Source organism: Juglans microcarpa x Juglans regia, chromosome 2D, assembly GCF_004785595.1.
Source record: "Juglans microcarpa x Juglans regia isolate MS1-56 chromosome 2D, Jm3101_v1.0, whole genome shotgun sequence".
NCBI classification, from domain to species: domain Eukaryota; kingdom Viridiplantae; phylum Streptophyta; class Magnoliopsida; order Fagales; family Juglandaceae; genus Juglans; species Juglans microcarpa x Juglans regia.
This window is the reverse complement of record NC_054596.1, coordinates 2937319-2955270: the sequence shown is the minus strand read 5'-3', so window position 1 is coordinate 2955270 and position 17952 is coordinate 2937319. Positions and strand designations below refer to the sequence as shown.

Genomic DNA, 17952 nt, shown 5'->3' with positions numbered 1-17952 from the left:
TGTGAAATAGAAGGTGTCCCTTTCCGTGTCTTTCAATGGACGACTGAGTTTAATGAGGAGAATGAACCTTCGAGAGTCCCGGTCTGGGTTGTTTTCCCAGGTTTGCCTCCAAACTACTACCATGAATCGTTGCTATGCAATCTTTCTCAGCCGTTGGGTCGGTTTATCAGGCGGGATAACAGTACTCGTTGTGCTACCAGAATGGATGGTGCACGGGTGTGTATTGAGATGGACGCGGCCGCTGATCCCATTGAAGGTTTCTGGATTGGGCTTCCTAGAGCTGTGGGTAGCCGATTCCAAGAAGTTGTTTATGAAATGTTGCCTGCTTACTGTCGAGGTTGTCAAATGCAAGGACATAATGGTTCCACGTGTAAGAAAAAGGATGATAAGCTAACTTGTGGTGTCTTGAGGAATTTGGAAGGGGGAAATCCGAAACAGAGGTGGTTCCCTAAAACTCAGCAGGAACGGAATGATAAGAACAAGCAGAAGCAGTCTTTACCGATAGAGATGAAAATGGGGACTAGCGTGTTGCAAGAGAAAAATGGAGCGGAGAACAGGTATGATAATGTGATCATCGAAGAAGAAATGGAGGAAAGGGAGATTTATGAGGTATGTGGAATGGGTAACATGGAAGTTGTAGAAAATGATGGTAGCTGTAGGAATAACGTGGAAGAGGTAGAAAATAACACCCCCCTTCGGAATAGTGAGGAGCTTGAAACGTCTGGCAACATGGTCGCTAATGAGGCATCATGGTCGCTAATGAGGCAGGGGAACCAGAGGATGCGTATATGGTTGAAAATATTGAGGAGGAGTGCTTTCGTGAAAATGTGTTTCCAGTGGGTGAAGACCCAGGGACTCAATCGGAACCAGAAAATAAACATCTGCAAAAAGAGAAAGAAGTTCTCTCGGATGTCGAGGAAGCTTGTCCAAAAGTTAGAAGCTCTACCAAGGCCAAAAGCAGGCCTAACAAAATGAACTTATGATGAAATCGATTTTCTACTGGAACTTACAAGGCCTAGGTACCTCTAGAATAAGACTTTGTAAATTGGTAAGGAAGTTTAAACCCAGTGTAGTGGCAATAGCTGAACCTTTCAGCTCTGAAACTCATATGGCTAGTTTGAAGAATAAGTTAGGCATGGTGGGAGGTGTCTCAAACGAAGAAAGTGGTGGGAAACTCTGGTTGTTTTGGGATAAAGGTATAAATGTGTGTTTGATTGGTTTAAATAACCAGTCCATTTCAATCCTTGCTAAGGTAGGCTCAGAACAAATTTATGTTACGTGTGTCTATGCTAAGTGTCAACAAGGGGACCGCATAACATTATGGGTTGACTTGCTGGGAGTTAACGTTGGCTCTGCTCCATGCATTGTGATGGGTGACTTCAACATCATACAAAGGGATGAAGAACGCAGGGGTGGAAGGCCTAGGTCGCTGTCTAGTATGGAGGACTTTAACAACTTTATTGATGCTGCTGGTCTCTCAGTATGAATAGTGAAGGAAACAAGTTGTCATGGTGTAATGGGCAGTCTGGTACCGCTCGGGGCTAGGCACAATTAGATAGGTCCTTGGTTAATTCAGCTTGGACTTTGGCTTATCAATCAGCAACTCTGTTGTATCTCCCAGAACCACTTCAGACCACTCTCCAATGGTAGCTCAGATGGCAAAAGTGAACACAAGTTATGGTTTCTCTCCTTTTAAATATCAGCAGATGTGGTCGAGCCATGATTCCTTCTAGGACTGTGTGCGGACAGCTTGGGATAAGGAAGCTCATGGGCATGGTATGTCACGTTTGGCCTTTAAATTGAAGGCCCTTAAAGGTACCCTTCGTGTGGCGCCCTCAATCCCCCTTATATAAATACACAGGGATCGAGACGCCAGGATGGTGACAACACGGTCACACATCCCAACAAAGTGCCAGTGTGTGTACATGCAATAATGTACAAATAAAATAATGCAGCAGATAGTCAACTAAGTACCAGAATTTATTTACAATCAAACATCAGTAAAAATTTAAATAGCAGTTATACAGTCATCCATAAAAATATAATACAATAGTTTTCAAATAAACAAACGAGTGATCCCAGATCATTCCTCAGGCGGAGCCGTCTCTTCAGGCTCGCCCTCCTCCTCATCTGCATCAAAATCTGCGTTACCACAAATTGGTATCGCAGGTAAGTATAACCCAAATAATCCTCAAGAATAAAATGCATTTAATGCAACCAACATGCATGCATATGATGAAATATGCATTTTTTCTCAAAACATCATTTTTCCCGAAAATGATAATTTTCCAACACATGCCAAAATCCCATTTGGCCCAAAAATAATCCGTAAAACATTTTCTCAGAAAATGATTTACACAAAATCCAACGCACACTATTTTCCCAGAAAATAGCCAATTAATCCGTTATTACCCTATGCACCATGGCCTCCCCTATGGACCATCCGCACGTCCTGGCTTCGTAGCGGTGCTCAGTTCCGCTCCCGGCGCGTACATGGCCAAGCACCCACACTACGCAACGAGCGATGCCCAGTTTCGCGCCCAGCGCGTACGTGGCCAGACATCCTCTAGTCCCCGCCAGTAGAAGGACCACGGAGTAGGCACAACTCTCTCGTCCGATCCCATTGTCGCCCGGCGACAATCCAGAGAACGTTACTCAGTATATTCCGCTCCCGAGTAACCATAGGAGCTCCACCGAGATAATGCCCCATCTCGGCTTGGGGTCGTGATACACATGCACCCAAATTCCATACTCACATGAAAACCCAGTTTTCATAAACACATGAACATGAATGCAATACACGAAAACTCAGTTTTCCTTTACAAACATGATCATGCGTGCCAAATGCAATATACATGAACCAACACAATATCCAAACCAACAATTACCAATCCAATCAAATCCAACCAAACAACTCCAATCACCAATCCATCCGACCCCCGTACTCCTCGGACTCAGTCCGGCAAAACCAATCAACAGTTCAAATACAGTGAAATGTGTTAGTGCAAAAATACATTAAATTCACAAGAATTCTTTGAAGAAATACTTACAGCGCTATATAGCAATTTTCGATGGATCACGAAGCTGCAAGAAATGACGTCTGAGCAACGTAACAGTGCAAAATACACTGTGGCCGTGGGTCACATATACCTACTTTCAAACGGGGACAAACGAAAACCCAAAAATGATAGGGTAGGGCCTAAGGAGGTCGGTGAAGCTAGTGGTAGTGAAGGTTGGCCGTGGGTGGCGGTGCAATGGGCAGTAGAAGACCAAAATACCCAAATTGGAAATGTAGATGATGGAGCTTCACCGATGGCGGATCGGAGCTGGGGTTGGGTCCAATGGGTTGCCAAGAGGTCGAGGATGATGTGGTGAAAAGATGGTGGCTAATGGTGGTGCGACGGCGGCACAGTGGCGGAAAGAGTGCCGCAGCTTCAATGGGCTCGTGGTGGCTAACGGCGGCGCGAATGGAGGTGAGGTTGGTGGGGTAAGGTCGCCGGCGGCTGGGGAACCAAATGGGGTGGGCGGTGACGGTCACGGCGGTGGGCTGGGCGGACGAAAAAAATGCACGGGGGAGAGGGAGGGGGAGCAGTTCGCGCGGGAGAGAGGGTCGAAGGATAAATAAGGAAGAAAAGAAAAGAAAGAGAAAAGAAAAGGAGGAAAGAAAAATAGAGGGAAAAGAAATGAGGTCCAATCCTCATAACTTGGGTCACAAAAATGATCTAACGGAAATGATTTCAAAACCTTAAGTTAAATAAAATAATTCAAACGCAATGGTAAAGGGAAACTAAAAAATTAAATCCAACAGTAATTAATTTACAATAAAGAGATTTTAAAAGCATAACAATAATTAATAATAAGAAAGCACTTCAAAATAATTTTCACAAAATTAAAAATCATAAGAATAACCCAAATAAAATTTAATAATTATAAAATAAGAGAATAAATTTTCGAATAAATAAAAATAATCCTTCAGTAAAAAAATACACTAAAATACGGAGTGTTACACTTCGTAGGTGGAATAGAGAAGGTTTTGGGTGGACCATGGAGCAAATTCAACACTTAGAAGAAAGGGTTACACTGCTTGAAGAGAGTTTACAAGATGGCTTTTCGGAAGACACGGATCTTAATCTCTTGGTGACAAAAATGGAACTCAATACCTGGTTGAATCGGGAAGAAACTAGACTAGCTCAACAAGCAAAATAGTCTTGGCTAGAGCAAGGGGAAGCGAGCTCTGCTTTTTTCAAGGCTTTATCGTCTAAATCTTATAAGGTGGTTAACGAGATGAAGACAATTGATGGGGCGTGGCTTAAATCACCGGAAGAAGTACATCAGGGAGCAGTAGACTATTTCCAAACCTTTCTAGCTGCGACTCATACTGGAACTCCTTCTGAGCTGGATTCACTTGTGGATAAGGTTATTTTTTATGCTGATAATGTTTGTTTACTGGAGCCTCCATCAATCCATGAGATCAAAGCTGCAGTGTTTTCTATTCCTACAGATAGTAGTCCTGGTCCGAATGGATTTGGATCGGGTTATTATAAAACTTGTTGGGATATCGTGAGTAAAGATGTAGTTGAGGCTGTGCAGGAATTCTTCAAAGGGTCCCCCATCCCGAAATTATTCTGCCATTCCTTCTTGACTCTTATACCAAAGGTGGAAAACCCTAAGGGGTTTGACTAGTTTCATCCTATTAGTCTCTGTTCCGTATTCTAAAAGCTGTGCACTAAGATTCTAGTGGGACGACTATCTCCTATGCTTGCTAGACTAATATCCCTGGAACGGGGCGCTTTTATGGTTTTGGTTTCTCGGGACAGGTGTGTGCCATCCTAAAAAATTGTTTTCCCTCACCGTGGTTCTCAGTGGTGATGAATGGATCCCCAAAAGGTTTTTTTCAAGGTGGTCGGGGCCTACGCCAAGGGGATCCTATTTCCTCTTATTTATTTATTGTGATGGAAGAAGTTTTGTCTAGGCTACTCAAAGAACAGTTCCGATATGGGAAAATAAGGCCTTTCTTTCATCCGCGAGATACACCGATTATATCGCATCTATTATATGTAGATGACATTGTGGTTTTTGCAAATGGTGGTAAAGCATCATTGAGGGCCATCTCTAAGACTTTGGAGCACTATGAAAGATGGTCGGGTCACAAGGTGAACAACGAAAAGTCTTCTATTATTTTCTCCAAGCATATCACACCTGTCAAGAGAAGGTCTTTGCTTGGTATTACAGGTTTTCAGGAGGGCCTCCTACCGTTTACATATTTGGGTGCCCCTATTATTTTTGGAAGGCTAAAAGCTATTCATTTGGATGAAATGGTGGAGAAGGTTCGAGAGAGGATTGATGGCTGGAAAGCACGGTCATTATCTAATGGGGCGATATTACTCCTTCTTAAGCATGTCCTAAGTAGCATCCCTATTTTCATGCTCTCCATACTGGAGGTACCAAAATCGATCTTAGCATCCCTGGATAGATCCTTGAGCAATTTCTTTTGGAGGACAAAAGAAGGAAAAATAAGAAGGCACTGGAGAGGCTGGGAGATGATGTCTAAACCGGTGCAAGAAGGTGGTATTGGAGTCTGTAGTCTGCGTGATATTCAAATTGCACTACACATGAAATTTGCATGGAAGATCCTAATGGAGAAAAATCTTTGGTCTAACTTTTTCAAAGCCAAATATGCGAAAACAAGCCATATCTCCTTGGTGAATCCGACCAAAGGCACCAGATTCTGGAAAATGATAGTCAAGTGTATCTCGGGTATTATTGAACACTCTAAATGGAAGATAAAGAATGGGGCTCTGTCTTTTTGGCACGACAAATGGTTGGGTGATGCCGTGCTTGGAGAGATCCTCCCAATTGTTGATTCCCCGAAGCTCCAAGTTAAGGAATGCATCTTGGAGGTAGGATGTGATTTAGAACTTCTTATTGGTCTCGTGGGGACAGCTAAAGCTAAGGAAATAGCCATCTTGCTGAGCAGAAGAAAGGAAGGGGAAGATATTTTGGTATGGACTGAAAAGGATGATGGGAAATTCTCCACGAGAAGTGCTTGGGAATGTGTTCGGGTTAAAGCCCCGAAAAATAAATGGGTAGGATGGGTTTGGCATTCAAGCTTGCCAAAGAACATTGTGATAGCCATGTGGAAGGTGTTGAACAATGCTCTGAGTGTGGATGACAGAGTTCGTAAAATTGGAGTTCCGGTGGTTTCTAGGCGCAATTGTTATGTGCTAGGAGCTTATGAAGATCAAAACCATGTTCTTGGGTTGGGGGAAGTTGCACAGTTTATTTGGCTGAGATGTGCGGCCATTGTCGGCATGCAACATATACCAAGCAGAAAATGGAGGGATACAGTGGAAGCTTGGTTCAAGAAGGCAACAAAGTCATCAACCATGGGCCAACTCATTGGTATTATCCCTTCCAGCATCACATGGCAGCTCTGGACAAGGAGATGTAAAGTCCGAATGGAGAATAAAGCAGTGTCGGCTGAAGATGTCTGGCGCAATGTGAAGTTCTGGATTGCCAGAGTTGCAGGTAAGTTAAAGAGCAATAAAACTCTTTCTAGACGTGATGAACAGGTGCTTGAAAATATGAATATTCCCTACAAATCTCCTAGAACCAAAACTATCCAAATTGTGAAGTGGGTAAGACCGATGCCTGGTTGGTTTAAGCTGAATGTCGATGGGAGTTCCCGAGGAAACCCGGGACAAACAGGGGCTGGTGGTGTGATTCGGTCTGACCAAGGCTCTTTGGTGATGGCTTTTTCGCTGTTTCTAGGCCAAGGCACAAGTAACTTTGCAGAATGTATGGCTCTCCTTCATGGGGTTCGTATACTCAAGAGCTTGGGCATCACAAAGGCTGAAATTGAAATGGATTCGTTGGTTGTGGTAAACTGGTTAAAGTCCTCTAGATGTGAAGTTTGGTACCTTGAAGAGTATTGAGATGAGATCCTGGAGTTACTTAAGCACTAACAATTTATTATCCGCCATTTATTTAGACAAGGAAATGCACCTGCAGATTTTATGGCTCGGATGGGATCCAGTGGCTGCTCGACTAGGTGGCACTCCTTCACTGAGTTACCAAAACCTTTGAAGGGGCTGCTTCGCATGGACAAGTTAGACTTCCCATATCTTAGGCTTGCTGGTTAGTCTGATATAGTGGTTTTTTTGTATATTTTGGCTTTTGTCTTATGCATATATCGAATATAGGAACGATGTACTCTTGGTTTCCTCCACCTATAAGTGAGGCTTCTTAATAGAAAGGAACCCCGCTAGGGGAATTGAGAAAACAAAAAAAAAAAGATAATCTAATGTGAAAATTTGATATGAATATTCTCAAATTCATTTTATACTATTTTATTATTATATAATGAAAAAAGAGCTATTCCAATGTAGAGATTTATGTGAATGAAATACTTAAAAATTAAATTCATCTTACATTCATTAAAAATATAATTTAACTTTAACTAATTCATTGAGAGTATTTTAATATCTGGTCTTGGCCCACGTCAGCGCCATGTGCTTCTGTCCCTAAAAATTTTTTAGGAAAAACTCTTCATGGCCCGCCGGAAAACATTAAAATCTAATTTCTCCCTTGGCCCCCCAATCTTAAAATTTAAAATAGTTATCATAACCAAGCCCAGTAGCCCATAAAAATTCTAATAAAACCCCATCTTATTCTCTCTCTTCCAAGAACATTTTTCATATAAATTTTTACGCACAAAAGAAAAGGGAACTTAGAAATCTGTTCAATATTGGATACGAGTATATTTTTTTTCTGCCTGGTAATATGTTTAGGCTATCCCAATCACCAACAAAATCATAGCCAATACATGCTTGGAATCACTAAAGCAATAGCAACAATGTTGAACACGCAGCTAACAGGACAGCAACCCAAGTAGAGGTCTTTTTCCAAAGTAAAAACAAAGGCCTGCCGGCTATAATGAGTCTCATCCTTCCAGAAAGATGCTCAGCATCTATGTTGTGTCTTAAAGAATCAGCACTGTTTATTTTTTTCAATAATTTAGATAATAAGATAGATCATAGATAGATACCTCTACCCAACAAAGAGAAAGGGGGGAAAAAAATTCATAGATCTTGTTTTCTTCAATCTCTTCTCCGTAATCCAGCATATATAGCAGTTTAGACTTTCTTTAATCCTTTTGAATTTGTTCGTATTGTTTGATCCGTGCATATAGTTATAGTTAGTCATGTCATTTACACACCAACAACCTCAATTTACAAACTTTGGCCATTTAGTTCTTTTTTAGTCATGGTTTAGTGACCCATTTTCCCCTTTATTTCATAGTCGGAAACTTGCTATAAGCTATGGAATAGTTCAAAAAGTCCCACCTCTAGGCAACCTTTTTTTTTTTTTTTTTTTTTTTTTTTTTTTTTTTTTTTTTTTTAAATTTTAGAAAGAAAATGGCACCCAATTTTATTGATTGCATTCGCTTATTGCGTAGGAATATAGTGGTAACAAACATGACACTTAAGATTTACAAAGATTCAATAAAACCATCCCGAAATAAAAAACGAGTAATAAAAGGAAAAACAACCTATACAATAAATTAAACTAAATAAATAAAACAATAAAAACCAATCTAAACATGCCTATTTTTAAACCAAAACCAATAAAGCAAAACCCCAAACAATTTAAATCCTAGGAAAACCAATTTATCAAATCAAAAGGACGGTTATTGGATTGGTAGGTTGCTTTTTGCTTCGTTTCTGATGGTTGAGAATTATTGCTGACCAAGTTATGGTCACTTATCTCAGAGGGATCTAATATTTCTGTAATGTTTCAAAAGTCTGAACATGCAGGTTTTAAGAATCACTTTCCACTAATAAGTTGCAGCATGCATGCGTTCCAGGCTTATTGGAATATGATCAAAGAGATTACTGCACAATTCTTCAGATATGAGGGGGAAAACAGGAATTACTATTCAAAGACCTATCTACTACTTTCTCTTGCACTCATTACAACGAAATTTAGGTTTGAGAAAAACGAATTTTCCTCGGCCAAAGTTTCTTTGCGTGCTTTGAAATTCTGATATCCTACGTTAACAAGCAAAAGATTACTCTTTTATAATGGTTCAAACGTCAAAAGATATGGATCTCTCTTCTTCATCTTTGATGGTGTTGATCATGACAACAACTTGGTTTATGCTTGGCCTTGCATCCGGGGTTTTATTAACACATTTAATCCCCACCTGCAACAAGCTCACCATCCTTTCTTCGCTTGCACCTTCTGAGATCAGGGACCTGTCGAAGACTTCAACAGTCCACTCCTCCCGAATAACCGAGAGAACCCAGTCAGCCAAGTCAACTCCATTATTCTGCACCAGCTTTCCAGTAAGAAGCTCGAGAAGAATGACACCCAATCCATAAATGTCTCCTTTGAAGGCTCTGAAAGCATTATTGGTCCTAGCAGCGTCGGGAAGAGATGAGCCATTTTGGTTATCCATCACCATAAGACCATATTCACTTATGCGAGGCTCCATGTTCCTATTCAGCAAGATGTTGGAGGATTTCAAGTTACCGTGGGCAATCCCATCTTCTTTCAGTTCTTGATGCATGAAGGCTAATGCCTCAGCAATACTAGCTGCAACAGCCAGTCTGTTTGCCCAGTCAAGTTTTTGGCTCGTGTGGGTTCCTGAGTATAATATTTAGTACTTTAGAAACCTAAAAAATACAAGGCAAAAAAAAAAAAAAAAAATGGTAGATGAAGTTCTCAAGAGGTTGAGGGCAAGCACGGTACAAGAGATATAAAACAATACAGAATCATGACAGAAAAAGTACAATAATTAGTAATTACACAAAGATAAAAGAAGAGTGATATTTACCATGAAGAAGCCTGAATAGACTTCCATTTTCCTGATATTCATAGACCAAAAGCTTCTCCTCTTTGGAACAATAATAACCAAGAGCAGGCAGTACATTTGGGTGCTTCACTTGGTCCATCCTTTGCATCCTCTGCTTAAATTCATTGCTTGAAATGATCCAATCCTTGATCCTTTTGACAACTAAATTCATCCCATTCTCAAATATGATCTTATAAAGGGTACCGTGCTTTCCTCTTCCAAGCAATTCGGCTGGAGCACTGAGCAAATCTTCGAATTTTAGTCCATTCACAGCAGGGCTTTGAAGGACAATCAGCGAGGAGGAAACCAACGTACTTTCATATGAGGTATCCATATTTTCTGACCTGCTCACACCTGATTTGTACTCGTTTGATATTATGCCGTGCCTTCTGATACTATCATCAACTTCTACTACCTTGATCTTTGCATCAACCTCCTCTTCTTTAGCTTTTCTTTTGCACAGCTTGAAAACGATCAGCCCGAGACAAACCAAGGCCACTATTATATAGCCTGAGTACATAAGAATCAGACTGGTTGAGGGACTCTTTGGTTTGTCATCCGCTTCCTGTGGGAGGGATGAACAATTCTTTGGCAATGGATCTCCGCATAGTTCGGGATTGCCCAAGAAGCTGCTTTCAGAGAATCGGCCGCCCACATCTGGAATAAGGCCGCTGAAGTTGTTGACGGAAACGTTGAAAACGTCAAAATTGGAGAAGTCAAACTTGGGTATCTTTCCACTCAGATGGTTGTTTTGAGCGAGGAGCATTGTCAGACCTGAAATCCGGGACAACTCTGGCAACTCACCAGAGAAGTTATTGTTCGAAATATCCAGTCTTTTTAGATTACCCAACATGGCAAGCGAACTGGGAAGGCTTCCAGAAAGTTGGTTCCCACTTAAGTGCAAGCGAGTGAGTTGCCTGCAGTTCGAAATCTCAGCTGGGATTCCTCCACCAATACTGTTGCCATCAAGGGCAAGAACATTAAGAGATGCAGCAAGGGACTCCGTGTTACAAAGAGAAGTGATATCAAGACTTCCATTGAGATTTAGCGAGTAAAGAAGTAACTTTGTCACAGAAGCATTTCGACTATCGCAGAATACACCAGGCCACTGGTCCTTGCAGGGATCAGAGGTTGAGTTCCAAAGCAAATTGAGCCCTGGATCAACATTATTGTTGGAGAGTTTGGAAAGAAAGTCTATGAGTGAGTTCTTAACCTCGTCCTCCACAGAATTTGTCATATGGAGGATAAGGAAAAAGGAAAAGACGATTACCCAGATGGAAACTCGATTCATTTGTGTACGATCTTGAGATTTCATGCAAAAAGGCCTAGAGAATGATCTTGTTGGGAGAAAGTTTTAAATACAAGATGGCTCTGAAAATGGTTGGGATTGGGGAACGAGGAGGAAATTACAAAGGGTTAAGCGATTGCTGGAATTGTTGCAGTGCCAATTGGCTGATTCTTCGAGGAGAATTTTTATATATAGCTTGCTTTTGACTTGGCAATATATGATTAGATAATAGGCCATTCGACTCGAACTAAAATTCGAAAATGTAGTGCCGGCAGCCACAATGATTTTATCCCCTTTTTTTTTTAACTCGTATAATTCTCCTAATCAATCAGTAGACACTGTTCATGAGGGTGACCACTTTATAAAGTCCCATTTGGAATGTACAACACAAACGTTCCTATTTATGCAATGGGGCATTTAGTCCTTGTTTGTTTTCGAAAAATATCTCATCTCATCTCATCTCATTTCACTTCATCATTACAACTTTTTCAAATTTTCACAAAAAATAAAATAAAAAATTCAACTTTTTCAAATTCTAAAATAAAAATAATATTAAAAAATATATTCTAATATTATTTTATTCAACTTTTTAACTTTCATCTCATCTCATCTCATCTCATCTCTGAAAACAAACGAGCCCTTAGATTCGGACACCAATTTTTAAATACATCAATTTTTGTGTTTAAATGTTAAATTGAATTGAGTTAAGATTATAAAATATTGTTAGAATATTATTTTTTAATATTATTATTATTTTGAAATTTGAAAAAGTTAAATTGTTTATTATATTTTGTATTGAAATTTAAAAAAATTGTAATGATGAGTTGAGATGAGTAAGATGAATTAAAGAAACAAACGAATCCTTAAACTATCATTACCTACTGCTCAAATAAGCCACCCTAAAAACTTTATGGTTTATGTCCATGGTGTAAGGGCAGGTCGAGTACAGAAAGTATCAGACAAAGATGAGCTCAAAGTTGAACCAGCATCTCCCTGTTTCATTCTAAAAAGATTCTCATCCTTTTGTCTTTTCATGCTTTTCATCCTGCACTTGTCTCTAGCATATAATCCATGCATTTAACCGGCCCAGAAAAGATGTAATCAATTACTTAATACTAAGATCACCAGTTGGCTTTTAGTTGAAATTGTGCTCTGAAAATCGGCATTTACGAGAATGGACCGTTAGATGATTGATCGCTAGCTGGTTGGTAGTTAGTGGGTAATTTATCCTGTGAACCGTTCCAAGTGGGTCGGGGCACACTCTCGAATAAAGCAGGCCGTCAATGTTCTCAAATTCTTATCCAACGTTGTATGATTATGGAGATTTGTCTTGCGCCTCAAATCTCACAACCCTCGAATTTCAGATATTTTTTTATTTGTCTTGCAGATGCGAGCGTATAGATGGCGCAGTTCATGCAGGAAAGGCGGAAAAAGAAAGGTCGAGATGATACGGAACGTGCATTTGCTCTCTTTCTTTCGCCGAATTTGCAAGGTGTTGGTTCCTCGTCTTCCTCTTCGCCGGCGCGACGCAAATGACTTCGTTTGAGACCAAAAACTTGGTCCAGAAAAGGCATTTCTGTTGTAATGGCGGAACCCTCACTCTCAAGCACCGCTCCCTGATCGAGCGCGGTAGACAACGCGCCGGCCAAGGTCAGAAAGACTGCCGAGAAGTTGCTTCTCGATCCGGTCACTGTTATTTTTGAAGATTTTATCTGGGAAGTTGTGCCCCTTATGAGCATTTGTAGTAATCCACTGTATTAGATTTTGTATGTGGGTGACTTCGCGTTTTGCAACTAAAACTCCATTACATTATACCATTGTAACCAGCACATGAAAAATGCCATTTTGCTCTTTGTCGGGTTGGTCGGAGAACTGGGGAAAAGCCATTGGACTTAATTCGGGTTCGAATTTGTTTTCTTAAAAAAAAAAAAAGGATGAAATTTTGCATGAATATCGGTTCTGGAAGCCGAGATGATGAAACAGAGGATCATCATCCTAGTTAGTTTCGAATGAGATACGATTTAGTGGTGTATATGATATGGCATATTGGCTATCGGCTTGAGTTAAAGTAATTGTGCTTCTGATTCTTGTGAACAGCTTGAGGCAATGAAACTGAAAGAAGCAGTGAAGGAAGTCGAGAACCAGAAGAAAACGCAGAAGAATGATCTATGGGTGAAAAGATTTTTTCAAAAGAAGCTGACATGATGGGGAATGAGTTACAAAGGGATGACATGGTTTCCAAGAGTTGCAACAAAGATAATAATTCTGCTGCTGCTATTCCTTCTGAGGTGGAGGATGGCGGGGAAGAGGAAGAGATGATACTGGTAAATTTATCCTACCTACTCTCTGCATCATTAGCTTTAATTGCCATTACAGTAATTGTTATCCAGGATGAATTGAAAGAAACTTGTTCAACTTCTTACAAAAATCTTTTTGCTATCGAGGAATTCTTCCGATTGGTGCATTTTTTTTATGCATTTTTTAAACCCCTTCAACGTTAAAAAAAAAAAAAAAAAAAATCGTCATTAAAAAAATACTTTATCATTCATTAAGTAAAAACAAAATTAAAAAAAAAATTAAAAAAAAAAAAAATCTGTCTGACCCTATCATCGGAACCTTGCTTTATCAGGACATATAGCATTTTCCTATAATTTTTCATAAGAAAATAATAATAAAAAGTATGATCACAAGTTTTTGACAGATCCCTGTTAGTGTTCACCCATCGATAAGATATTTTGGTTTTGGATGCATTAAATGACAAAAGGCTATTCGTTTTTTTAATCCCGTAAAACAATATGCAGATTTTAATGATGCTGCATAGTATAAATAGATTTACTCTAATCAAAATAACTGAGAGAGATCGATCAGGAAGAGTCAGAGAGATGGCAGGGAGCAGCTATTTTTACAAGGATGTTCTCCCTTTTTTTGCCATGGTTGCTTGTGAGAGCATCAACGTTGTCATAGATGTTCTGTTTAAAGCAGCTACTTTGAAAGGTTTTGAGTTATCACGTCTTCATGGCTTACTCCTACGCCGTATCGACCCTTGTTCTCCTTCCCTTGGCCTTCTTCTCTGGCCGGTCTGTTTCTTAACCTGATTCTCTACGTCCTACATAATACATAAAATAATCCTTCATATGCCAATTGAAAAGACATTCTCCAATATTTTTTCTTAATGGTTTTTATCTCGTGCATATAGAAGGGCTGAGCTTCCTGCGTTGGAGTTGTCTCTCCTCTATAGAATTTTCCTCTTCGGATTGTTTGGGTAAGAAAACGTTCTCTTTCTTTCTTTCTAGATTCGGGAAATGAAAAATGGGAAGAAAAAATAAGAAGGGAATTTTTCTTATGTTGGATGATCTGTGTTAGGCAGGTATGGAGCTCAGATATGTGGATATAAAGGCATAGAATACAGTTCGCCGACTCTTGCTTCAGCTGTCAGCAACGTCACACCAGCTTTTACTTTATACTTGCCGTCATTTTTAGGTTCCTCTATTCGTTCTTACTAATCTTTGGAGTTTATCTAATATGTTTCTTTTAAGTGTGCGCATGTGGTTAGTGGAGAGTAGTCACCGGCCATTTCAACGATCATTATGCGAAAGTCATATTGTTTTGATTATAAAGGCGCATCTCATAGAATGATTTTTAATTAGGCATAATGATGGCACTGCATGATTTGTTTTTGGGGGGGCGATGTGGGGCTCTAAGAATTATAAAATGGACTTTGTTATGAAATATAATGTAGCCAATCATACTTCCCATTCTCCTACTTTGTGTATTGCTGAGTCATTTTCTTTTATTGTGTTTTAATCTTTAACCCTTCCATGGATGTGTGGTAGAAGATGCATTCAAACGACAAACAGTAGGTCCATGTAGTCAGTTCTTTAATCACTGAGTTTGTTTAATCCATTTCTTGTTGGTAACTGTCATCTGAACTTTCTATTTCCTCTCCTCAACCTTATATGGGTGCTTCAAAAAGGATGGAACAGTTAGCTTTAAGAAGGTCAAGTACTCTGGCTAAAGTCAGTATCAATATCAGGTGCACTAGTAGTGGTTCTCTATGAGGGCCTTACACTCATATCGACCTCATCTCAACCACCATCCCTTTCACTTCCTTTTATCCTGGGCTCCTCACAAACGAATTGGGTCTTTGGTGGCCTTTTACTTGCTGTTGAGTGCCTTATGTTCTCAATCTGGTACATTGTTCAGGTACTTTCCATGATGAATTATCCTTTCAAGTACTTCCTAGATGTGCGGAGTATGGTACTGCTATAAAATAATTCAAAGAAGCTAAATTCAGATTTTGTAGCGTTTTACAGACTCAAGTTATGAAAATGTATCCATCGGAGATAATTGTGTCCTTCTTATACAACTTGTGCTATCTGCACCAGTATCTTTAATGGCAGAAACAAACATGAATGCTTGGAGACTAAAACCTGATATAGCACTGGTTGCCATTGTATACTCGGTAAGAAACTAATCGACCACCATGACAAAGCAGGCTTTTGGTAACGTCTGACCTGACCTGAGGAATTCTCTGTGATCTGGGGATTTCTGCATCCTTCATGGCTGTCGTTCACTCATGGGGACTTCGCTTGAAGGGGCCTGTGTATATATCAATCTTCAAGCCTTTGTCAATTGCCATTGCAGCTGCAATGGGTGTAATATTCCTTGGAGATGCTCTCTATCTTGGGAGGTATAGAATCCTCGCTCTCATTACTTTCTTGCAAAGCAGCAAATGCTATTTGCAATTACTTGGCTTGTGTATATCGCTTCCTTCACAGTTAAACTTGCATCTTTTAAATCTTAATGTTGTTGCAGTGTTGTTGGAGAAATAATAATATCAATTGGGTTTTATGCTGTCATATGATGAAAAGCAAAAGAAGAAGAAATGAGTGAGGATTGTGGCTTTGGTAGCTTGGCACCTTCATGGAATGGGAAGATTCCTTTGTGAGTAATGCTATATATAGTCGTATAGTATGCAAGCGACGTACAGTCATTTTGAAAAATAATGAGTTTATTATTAAAAATTTAATTTTTTTTTATGTAGATCTTATATTTATTCATTTTTTTCAAAACAATTACGTAGCGTTTATGCATTCACGAGTATAATTATCATTTCTCTAGAACTGAAAGGTATATAACTTTGGACAATCACCAATTAATGGTGCATTGAGCAATTATTTTAATCCATAGTTAGTGGCCAATCAAGACAAAAGATGGCCTGAATTTCTCTGTCATTATCTCTTGCCGTACAATGGTTTATGATCGGCCTAAAGTAAATAGAGAAATTTTGTTCTTCTGTCATGATTTTATTATTTTTAATTAATTATTTAAACATAAAGCCACTTAACATAGATAAAGTTACCTACCATGTTCCATGTCAAAAAGCAAGTGCCCTTGTCACATACGGAAATATTGAAATCGAATGAGAATGTTAGGTACGTTAGATACATAATTTTTAAAATTTTTAAAATTTCCCGTAACTTTATTTTTAAATATTACTTAAATACAAAATATTTTCTAATTTTTAATTTTTTTCATCTGATTATTAGTTAATCATTATTCAAATATAAAAATTAATACAACTTTTACAAATTTTAAAATAAAAATTATATTCAAACAATTATATTCAAACAATTTTTTACATCATAATATTTTTATTTAATTTTTTTTTAAATCTAATAAAATATGTTAACTTAAATTATTTTATTATTATTTATAAAATTTTGAGATACTCCAAATGTGTAAACAAACGTTTTTCACAAAATCTGGTTATCGTGTGTCCAATTAAATATACCTATAAAAAAAAGTGTACAACAAAATGGGAGACATTTTTACGCGTGTCAATAGATTTGCAATTCTAATATACAAGTCATGTGGCTGAGAAGGAGCAAATATTCAATATCTGACTAATATTTTCTTAAATGGGTCATAACTTGAGAAATGCTTTTGGTTTCGAATTTGAGTTTTGAATTTGTGTTCTGAATGACTTTTTTTTTTTTAACTTTAGTGATTAAAAAAATATTTTTTAATTATATTGTAAAGTTTTTATTTTTTTTAAAAATGTTTATGATGATTAAAAAAATACATAAAAATAAAATAAAATACACTATTAAGAAAATTTCTTCAAGTCACTTTTTTGGTGGCTGTAGTATCACTCTTATAACTTCTGAATTTTAAATAGAGCAGTACTAGCACGAGATCCGATAAAAATAAAAAGTGTTTTTTATTATTTTTTTATATTCTTATTTTTTAAAAAAAAAAAATCATAATATCACTAAAAAAATACTTCTTTAAATATTAAATATTAAGTTAATAATAATAATAATAATAATAATAATTAAAAAAAAAAATTTGTCGGATGCAATATTTGGTGACTAGCATTTTTGTTTTAAGACTAATGCTAGTCTGCCGCCTCAAAGTTATCGCTCAGTTTGATAGCTTGGTATTTTTTTTTTTTTTTAACCGAATAATGAATGAAGTGATTTTAAATATAATGATGTATTTTTTTTATTTTTAAAAAATATTTAAATATATTAAAAAAAAAGTGAGACGGCAGAGTAGCTCACTCTTGTTTTAAATACTGATTTCACTTTTAACCGACCCGGATCCGATGTCCAGGTCTGGATTTTTTGTAGGTCCCGACTCCAGTCACTTTTCACCCGCTACCGAACAGTCAACTGTCAACCATTTCTTCATCAGGATTCAGAACAAAACCCATGAGGGGATACTCTGGTTTTGGATGCATTAATGATGTCACAAAAAACTATTGGGAGGTTTTTTTATTCAGTAAAACAATATGCAAATTTCG

At 38.4% G+C, this 17952-nt stretch overlaps 1 protein-coding gene, 1 long non-coding RNA gene and 1 pseudogene across 2 annotated transcripts; 2 read left to right on the top strand and 1 right to left on the bottom strand.

Moving 5' to 3' along the window:
• Positions 1-8916: 8916 nt before the first annotated feature.
• LOC121251011 (probable inactive receptor kinase At2g26730) lies at positions 8917-11372 on the bottom strand. Its single transcript, XM_041150294.1, has 2 exons — positions 9839-11372; positions 8917-9648 (listed from the first exon to the last, which is right to left on the bottom strand). Exons 1-2 carry the CDS (start codon positions 11169-11171, stop codon positions 9089-9091), a joined length of 1893 nt encoding a protein of 630 aa, XP_041006228.1. The 5' UTR covers positions 11172-11372; the 3' UTR covers positions 8917-9088.
• A 1052-nt stretch (positions 11373-12424) lies between these two features.
• LOC121251010 lies at positions 12425-13583 on the top strand. Its single transcript, XR_005937909.1, has 2 exons — positions 12425-12794; positions 13242-13583. It is a non-coding gene; the product is annotated as an uncharacterized LOC121251010 (long non-coding RNA).
• Positions 13584-13686: 103 nt separating this feature from the next.
• LOC121251183 lies at positions 13687-16092 on the top strand (annotated as a pseudogene).
• The last annotated feature ends 1860 nt before the right edge of the window (positions 16093-17952 follow it).